This window comes from Zingiber officinale, chromosome 3A (genome assembly GCF_018446385.1).
Source record: "Zingiber officinale cultivar Zhangliang chromosome 3A, Zo_v1.1, whole genome shotgun sequence".
NCBI classification, from domain to species: domain Eukaryota; kingdom Viridiplantae; phylum Streptophyta; class Magnoliopsida; order Zingiberales; family Zingiberaceae; genus Zingiber; species Zingiber officinale.
Genome location: NC_055990.1, coordinates 106247578 through 106256343, shown reverse-complemented (window position 1 = coordinate 106256343; position 8766 = coordinate 106247578). Strand labels below are relative to the sequence as shown.

General features: G+C 43.5%; 1 protein-coding gene across 1 annotated transcript; it reads left to right on the top strand.

Annotated features, from left to right (window-relative positions):
* The first annotated feature begins 4163 nt into the window (after positions 1–4163).
* Positions 4164–5564, top strand: LOC122050560. The gene is made up of 3 exons (XM_042611455.1): positions 4164–4460; positions 4647–4968; positions 5437–5564. The coding sequence occupies exons 1-3, from the start codon at positions 4164–4166 to the stop codon at positions 5562–5564; spliced, it is 747 nt and encodes a 248-aa protein (XP_042467389.1).
* Positions 5565–8766: the final 3202 nt, after the last annotated feature.

Here is an 8766-nt window from a genome sequence, read left to right as displayed (position 1 = left end):
AATCAAGACCAATCATTGATTTGGTGATTGATTCAATCAAGAGGAAAGAAAAGAAAAAATAAAAGGAAAAAGGAAAAACTAGAGGAAGATTTTAATTTTTGTAAAAATTCTTCCCTTATTTGCCTTGGGCAAGTAATATAAAAGAAGGGGTGAGGAGGCCTCATGAGACATAACTCTTATTCTCTTGTTTGGAGATTTCCTTGGTGAGATCGGCCCTCTCTCTTCTCCCTTTCCCTTTGCTCTCTTCTCCTTGGTGTTGGTGGTTGTCGGATTTTAGAGGAAGAGGAAGAAAGTTTTTGGGTGGTGTTCATCTTGGAGGATTGTCACCCACACGACGTCCAAGGCAAGGCGAGGAATACGATAGAAGATCTCGAGGTCATTAGCATACAAAGAGAACGTATAATTAGCAATTATTTCCGCATCATGCTAGTTATTTCTTTTTGTAAGAATTCCAAACACAAGAGACATTAGATCTAGTTTTTCGAATTGGTTTTTCAAGTTTGTGTTTTCTTCTTTTTTCGAATTTGTGATTCGATTGTTCTTTTTGGTTAACCTAGAGTTATTTAAGGAAATTAAATATTAGCTTTCCTTAAAAGGCTTTGTGTGGGCAGTGGTGGTTGCTCCCATATCCAAGAAGGCCATGTGTCTCGCCATGCAGTCTTGGAAGCCAATTTTGGAAATTAATATTTAATGGAATTAATAACATAGGTGGATTTGAATCAATAGTCTTAAGTTCTGCTTGCGATCCAAATCTAAACCATTAAGAACAGATAAGTTAAATTTGGAATCAATGATGTTAAGTTCCGTCTGCGATTCCTAATTTAACTTCTAAAGAACACAATAGGTTATTTAAGGAAAGGTTCGACACTTGTACAAAATTTTTGTACAATGAAACCGGTATGATTTTCCTAGGACTAACCAACAAAACAGTTGTCTCAGAAGAGAGGAAGTAGGAGCCAGGGTTCTTGGGCTCCTTCCGGAGGATCTTCTCGGCCTCTGAAGACGAGGCGAACATCAGATGGAGGTTCTCGTCCCCCTCATCATGACCGGAAGAAGGACTTTCATGGAACCATATGTTTTCAGTGTGTTTCAAAGAGTCACATCTTGAACAACTATCTGTTGGATCATTCTATATGCTTCTACTGTAAACTCCCAGGGCATGAGAGTCAGAATTATACTCTGAAAGAACAGTTGGAGGCTCTTAAAGGTACATCTCAGGGGGAACAACCCTCACAGTCATGACCATAAAGAAGATCTCAGAAGACTCAGAGTGCCCCATGTCAGGAGCGACCGCCACCTTCTTAGGGATAGATATATCATATTTAGGGTCAGGAACTAGCGACTACATAGTATTCTGTCGCAGCATCTTCTCATTAGGCATTTCCAGTACAGTAGGATTCTCATCCACCTCAGCTTTATTCGGCATATCAGTAGCAGCCTCAGTCTCAGTATCAGCAGCCAGTTTCCGCACCTCCGATCCCAGCACAGACCATTCCATGCATGCCATAGCCGAGCTCAGAGGTGGGTCGCGTTTATGCTATCACACGGGAGGAGGCACAGCGGGCTGAAGGATCGGTTTTCTGAGGTACTATTTCAGTTTATGCATTTACTGCAGAATTATTGATAGATACTGGTAGTTCCCATTCATTCATATCTTGGGTGTTTCTGGGTAAAATCGGGAGACTACCTATACGTCGGACTCATGGATTGACAGTATCTCTACCATCGGGTGAGTTACTAAGTATTAGTCTGGAAGGTAAGGGATGTCCTTTAGACTTCAATGGTCAGACACTTATGGTGGATCTGCAAGTATTAGAAATGGTAGAATTTGACATTATATTGGGCATGGATTGGCTGGCCATGAACCACGCCACAGTCGACTGCAGAGCGAGGTTAGTCACATTCCGACCTCCTGGTCTTCCATCATGGGTATTCGTTGGAAGCGAGGGTGATGGGATATCAGTCATATCGGCAATGCAAGTGAGGAGATTATTGTCACAGGGTTGTCAGGGATATTTGCTGTCCATGGTTAAGGCTGGTTCAGATGCATTACCACGGCTCTCGGACGTTTCTATTGTTCGAGAATTTCCAGATGTGTTCCCTGATGAACTTCCTGGTTTGCCTCATAAAAGGCAAGTCGAGTTTACGATTGAGTTGATTCTGGGAACCGCACCAGTATCCAAGACCCCCTATTGCATGGCACCAAAAGAATTAGAGGAGTTGAAGGTTCAGTTGTAGGAGCTGTTGGACAGAGGTTTCATCTGTCCCAGTGTTTCTCCATGGGGAGCCCCAGTACTCTTCGTTAAGAAGAAGGATGGATCACTGAGATTATGTATTGATTACCAACAGCTGAACGTGATGACTATTAAGAACAAATATCCATTGCCACGTATAGAGGATTTATTTGATCAGCTGAAGGATACCTGTGTATATTCTAAGATTGATTTGCGCTCAGGCTATCATCAGCTCAGGGTTAGAGATGCAGATATTCTGAAGATAGTATTTCGCACTCGTTATGGTCACTATAAGTTCTTAGTAATGCCATTTGGACTTACCAATGCTCTGGTCGTGTTCATTGATTTAATGAACAGAGTGTTCCTTGAGTATCTAGACCAGTTCGTCATCGTGTTCATTGACGATATTCTGATATATTCCCGATCTGAGGAGGAACACAAGCAACATCTTCGTATAGTTTTGGAGATGCTATGGTGAGAACATCTCTATGCAAGTTTAGCAAATGCGCATTCTGGTTACCTTCGGTGGGTTTTCTTGGACACATTATTTCCAGCAGAGGTATATCAGTCGATCCACAGAAGATTGAGGCCATCACTAACTAGGAACAACCAAGAACAGTACAAGAGATATGTAGCTTCTTGGGATCAGCTGGGTATTATCGGAGGTTTATCATCGAAGGTTTTTCTAGTATAGCCTTGCCTTTGACACGATTAACACGAAAGGGAGAGAAGTTTAGCTGGACAGAATCATGTGAGCAGAGCTTCCAGGAGCTCAAGCCGAGGCTCAGCACAGCACTAGTGTTAGTACTTCCCTCTGGCATGGATGGATTTGTACTTTTCACAGATGCGTCATACCATGGATTGGGTGTTGTACTTATGCAGCATGACTGTGTGGTGTCGTATGCCTCATGTCAGTTGAAAGATCATGAGAGGAACTATTCAGTCCATGATTTGGAGTTGGCAGCTATCATCTTTGCACTGAAAATTTGGCGACATCATTTATATGGGATCACCATTGAGATTTATACAGATCATAAGAGCCTCAAGTATTTGCTTACCCAGAAGGAACTGAACCTATGACAGAGAAGATGGATGGAGTTCTTGAAAGATTATGACTACACAATTAATTATCACCCGAGAAAAGCCAACGTAGTAGCCGATGCTTTGAGCAGGAAATCTCGAGGAGTGTTGGCTTGCCATCGAGTGATGGTTACAGAATTGATATAGAGCTTCTCTGAGTTGGGGTTGATGGAGCAAGCACAGACTGAGCGAGGCTTGCTAGTCACCATGGTTGCTCAGTCACCTATAGTGGAGCGTATCAAAGAGGCTCAGGCTACAGATCAGCATACACAGTTTTTACGTAGCAGGGTTATCTCAGGACAACAGCCAGAGTTTACCTGTGACGATAGTGGAATTCTATATTTCCATGGAAGGTTATGTGTTCCCGAGTCGCACCCTGTTCTGGAGGATTTGTTACAGGAAGCACATCGATCTAGATTTGCGATTCATCCAAGAGGTACTCGTATGCACAGGGATCTGAAACGATCTTACTAGTGGAATGGCATGAAGAAGGGCATTGCGACATTTGTGGCACAATGTTTGGTTTGTCAGCAGATAAAGGCGGAGCATCAGAGGCCAGCTGGGTTATTGCAGAAAATAGAAATACCGAAATGGAAATGGGAGCATATCACGATGGACTTTGTGGTAGGGCTACCCCGGACCCGGAAGGGACATGATGCGATTTAGGTAATCGTTGATCGATTAACTAAATCTGCACACTTTTTATCGATCCGCAGGATAGATTCATTGGATCGATTGGCAGAGTTATACTGCAAAAAGATCAACAGACTACATGGTATACCTCTGAGTATCATATCAGATAGATATCCACGATTTACTTCTCGATTTTGGCGGAGTCTCCAGCAGGCTATGGGTACGGAACTCCGTTTTAGTACTGCATTTCACCCTCAAACAGATGGGCAGTCGGAGTGCACTATCCAGACATTGGAGGATCTATTGAGATCTTGTGTTATGGACTTCGGTGGTAGCTGGGAGGATCATTTGCACTTGGTGGAGTTTGCATATAACAACGGTTACCACTCAACGATTCAGATGGCACCATTCGAGGCATTGTATGGCAGAGCATGTAGATCTCCTACTTTGTGGGACAAAGTCGGAGAATCGTCAATCTTGGGCTCACAGCATATTCAGAGAGATGCAGAGTTGGTTGGCACCATTAGACGCATAATGTCAGAAGCCCAGAACCGATAGAAAAGTTATGCAGATCAGAGACGGAGACCTTTAGAGTTTTCTGTGGGCGATCATGTTTTCCTGCGAGTGTCTCCTACCAAGGGGGTTAGGAGGTTTGGGTTGAAAGGGAAGTTAGCTCCTTGTTACATCGAACCCTTTCAGATACTTGAGAGGATTGGTGAGGTAGCTTATCAATTAGCGCTGCCACCATCACTTGCCGGGGTGCATGATGTATTTAACGTATCTATGTTGAGGAAGTACGTGCCACACCCTACGCATATTTTGACAGATGTATCGATCACCCTTCAGCCAGATGTAACATATGAGGAGGTTCCAGTACGGATATTGGATCGCAAGGAACGCCAGTTGTGGAATAAGACCAGCCGATTGGTCAAGGTTGGATGGGAGCATCATTCAGATGATGAGGTGACCTGGGAGCTGGAGGATGAGATCCGAGCGCAGTACCCACATTTGTTTAATGAAGGTATGTAAGTTATTTTATTAGTGGTAATAATTACACATGCCATATGTTGTTTAATGCAGTTATGTCGTAAATTTGGGAATCAAATTTTTGTTAGAGGGGGAGAATGTGAGGTATAACAAAAATAAATAACCACGGGTTATAGGAGAATAACCTACAATAATTTATAGAAATTTTTAGACATTTTTCTGGAGTCATTTGGAGATTGTATGGTAGAATTTAAGGGGATAAATCCTTAGGCATAAGGTGGTAGAGGAAATCATCATTTGAGGAGGTTAAGAGAGGACCTAAGGTTAAACAAAACCCGACGCTTATAAATACCTCGCAAAAAGGGGCTACAGTGCCCTAGAAACGCCGGCATCCTCCCTCAACCTTGTTGATCACCGCTGAGAGCTCGACGGACGTTCAATGCCCGATCGCACCGGCGCTTTGTCACAGATCTAGTCTCCTATCTTCTATACACCTTAACAGAGGTCGCGACGGTGAACTTTTCTCCGGAGGGCAGCATCGCGCGAGAAGTCTACGGCCAAGAGGAACAGATCGGAGTTCCGGCGACACTAGGGAGTGAATCGCCGGACCCTAAACTCGATCACAGCTGAGGGTGCATTTCCAAACGGTGGTCACGTCGTTCCCTAGCCCTAACGCCAAGCTACCATAGTCGGATGCTCTTCGCCGCTTGAGAGGAGACTGTCACCGAGGTAAGTGAGATGTGGATTGATTCCAGTAGGGTTCGATTACCTTGGATCTATGGATATGTGACTTGATGTCAGAAGGGGAGGATTAGGGCACCTGAGGGTTGTTGCTTGGAAGTGACACACTGAGAGGAGCTCGGGCAGGATCTCTAGCAGCAAATTAACACCGATAGACCTCCCCAGCAGACGATTTCTAGCCGTGAGTCATTGGGTAAGTCATCTTCAGCTTCAGATGTAGAGCTGCAGTTCAAGTTATTGGATTCCTGTATGGATCATGTGTTGATTGGGGGATTGTGTTTATTTGTAGCTTTGTAGGAGCTTTGTTTCGTGAATCTGTGGCAGTAAGGAGCACTGTGCTTGTGTCAGAAATAACATCTCCGGACTGTGGATCAACCCGAGGTGAGGTTATGGTAGAAGTAAAGTGTTGAATTAAGAACTCTTAGTGTGGATTGTATCAGTACTTAAGTCATGTTGAATTTAGGGGATTAACTCGTGATTTAGTACCCCTAATTGTGTAGTGTGAATTAGGGATGTTACTTGTGATTGGGTAGATCGGTAATGGGGATTAGTTGAGGGTAATGAACGAGCTCGGATTTATTTACCTGTCTTGTGTGTTAGCTTAGTTATTCAGTTAATTAAGTATGTGGTTAAAATTGATACGTTGATGCAGGACATTGATCAAGGCGGGTGTCGTGATGAAGTGGCATCGGTTTCAGCCTACATTTCGAGGCGGGTACTTCTTGACTTGTTTCTTTAGTTATTGTTCTTAGTGCATGAGTAGACCAGATAATGTAGAATATATCTTGACTCCACTCGTATTATTTCTTGTGCTTGATACTTTATCCACTCAATCTTCGAGATGCTCAAATTCGTATCTATACAATCTCTCGTTGTTATCCCTAATAATTAGCAGATACTAGTCACCATGTTATCTGTTTGGACTACTGTTTATTTATGCTTCTTATTGAGCATGCGACTTCATATAGCATACCTGATTTCTGTTATATATATATAGACACACACACACACACATATGATGACTGTTGCATTGTTCGCATCATGTCATTGCATGCATCGCCGATGACCTTGGCTCCCTTGTGGTTGAGACGGTCGTTGGCCTGGGCCACATGCTCAACCACTCATGGGTTGTGGTAGCTGGAGTGTGCCGCATGTCCTGTCATGCCCCCCACTCGCGCACTCATGGGTAGTGACAGCTAGAGTCGCGGGCAGCAAGGACCCCCGTCACAAACGTAGCTATTCAGCTACTATGCAACTGTCCCCTTGACCACTCGAAAGTAGTGGTAACTGGAGTGGTGCACAGTCTGTCATTGTCCCAGCCTCTCGACCATATTGGGGTCATGGCACTAGAGGGGTGGGTGGGAGTGACCATCCGAGCATACGTTATTTTTCTGTTATCTTTGATTATGCTGTTATATGCTTACTTATTCAGTTCTGTTATCTTATACCTGTTATATATGCTTGGAAACTGATTACTGTAACAGTATACTTTACCTATGATCTTGGTAGTTATGAGTAGTACTGTAGCAGTTTATGTTATCTCAGACATTATATTACTAGCCTAGGATATGGTATCAGGTATGGATATATATTTTGTTTACACAGTAGTATCTGCTATTTATCTTCTCCAGACTGTATCCTGTTGTACTCCTGACTCTTTATATTACTCATGCACTATCTATTATTTACCCGTTGAGTCTTTATACTCACAACCCGGTAAACCGATAATTTCACCAGGTAGCCGATAGTGATGCCAGTACACTTGGAGGAGAATCCTGAATGCTGGCCCCACGTTGCTTCCGAGGATGGATTTCTGGTTTTGGTTTATCGTTTTGTTATGATTTGAACTTGTGAACATGGTATTGTAATAATCAATTGTTGACTTTGTGTTAACTTGTATTTGGTTTTGTTTTGTTGAGGAGTCAAGCTGGGCCGGCCCGCGGTGAGTAGTTTTGCTATTTTGTTCTTGTTATTTTGTTTTCCGCTATGTTTGATTTACCAGCTGAGTGGGCTGCTTATTATCTGCATGGATGTGTTTAGTTCTAACCGAGTTGGTTGTATTTTATATATGTATATCTGTTAGCTATGTATACTGGTTCATTTGTCACTGCTACAAGGGAGGTGCTGTCCGATTTTTTGTCGGACAACCTTACTCTCAGGGCGTGACATTTGTAATACCTCGGTTCTGAGATTCTGGTTAAGTATGACTTAAAAGGTTAGATGGTACTATCCATATCACCAAGGTGCACCTTCTTTTCGAAAGCCCAAACTTAAGAACTTCAAAGTTAAGCGTGTTTGGCTTGGAGAAATCTAAGGATGGGTGACCTCCTGGGAAGTTTTCCAGGGTGCGTGCGAGTGAGGACAAAGCACGCTGAAAGGATCTCTGGTGGTCTGTGGACCTATTCGTCAACCCGATGAACAATTCTAGTGGCGTTCCCGGTTCGGTCCGGGTGGGGCCCGCCCAGGCCGGGGCGTTATAGATGGTATCAGAGCAACCTTGTGACCGTGAGTGCGCCTGTGGCAGGAGCACCTAGGGCACCACCTAGCGAGGGAAATTTTGGGATTTGTTTGTGGTGTGATTCATGATTACACAACGAGGACGTTGTGTCTTTAAGTGGGGGTGATTGTAATACCCCGGTTCTGAGATTCTGGTTAAGTATGGCTTAAAAGGTTAGATGGTACTATCCATATCACCAAGGTGCACCTTCCTTTTCGGAAGCCCAAACTTAAGAACTCCAAAGTTAAGCGTACTTGGCTTGGAGAAATCTGAGGATGGGTGACTTCCTGGGAAGTTTTCCAGGGTACGTGCGAGTGAGAACAAAGCACGCTGAAAGGATCTCCGGTGGTTTGTGGAGCTAGTCGTCAACCTGATGGGTAATTCTAATGGCGTTCCTAGTTCGGTCTGGGTGGGGCCCGCCCGGGCCAGGGCGTTATATCAATTCCTTATAAATTATAAATAGAAGCTCACAACCAAGATGGATTGTGACAAACCATTGGAATGGTTGTAGTGTAATTTGGTACTAATTTATCTTGATTATAAAATTACACTAATACACTATATGTGTATAGAGCAGAACTATTCGAGGTTGTT

Excerpts from the sequence above, each read along its gene's own strand:
- LOC122050560 (XM_042611455.1), top strand. The coding sequence starts at position 4,164 with ATGGGTACGGAACTCCGTTTTAGTACTGCATTTCACCCTCAAACAGAT. Across the intron at positions 4,461-4,646 it reads TTCAGAGAGATGCAGAGTTG|ATACTTGAGAGGATTGGTGA; the intron begins GTTGGCACCATT and ends GAACCCTTTCAG. Across the intron at positions 4,969-5,436 it reads CCCACATTTGTTTAATGAAG|AGGTCGCGACGGTGAACTTT; the intron begins GTATGTAAGTTA and ends ACACCTTAACAG.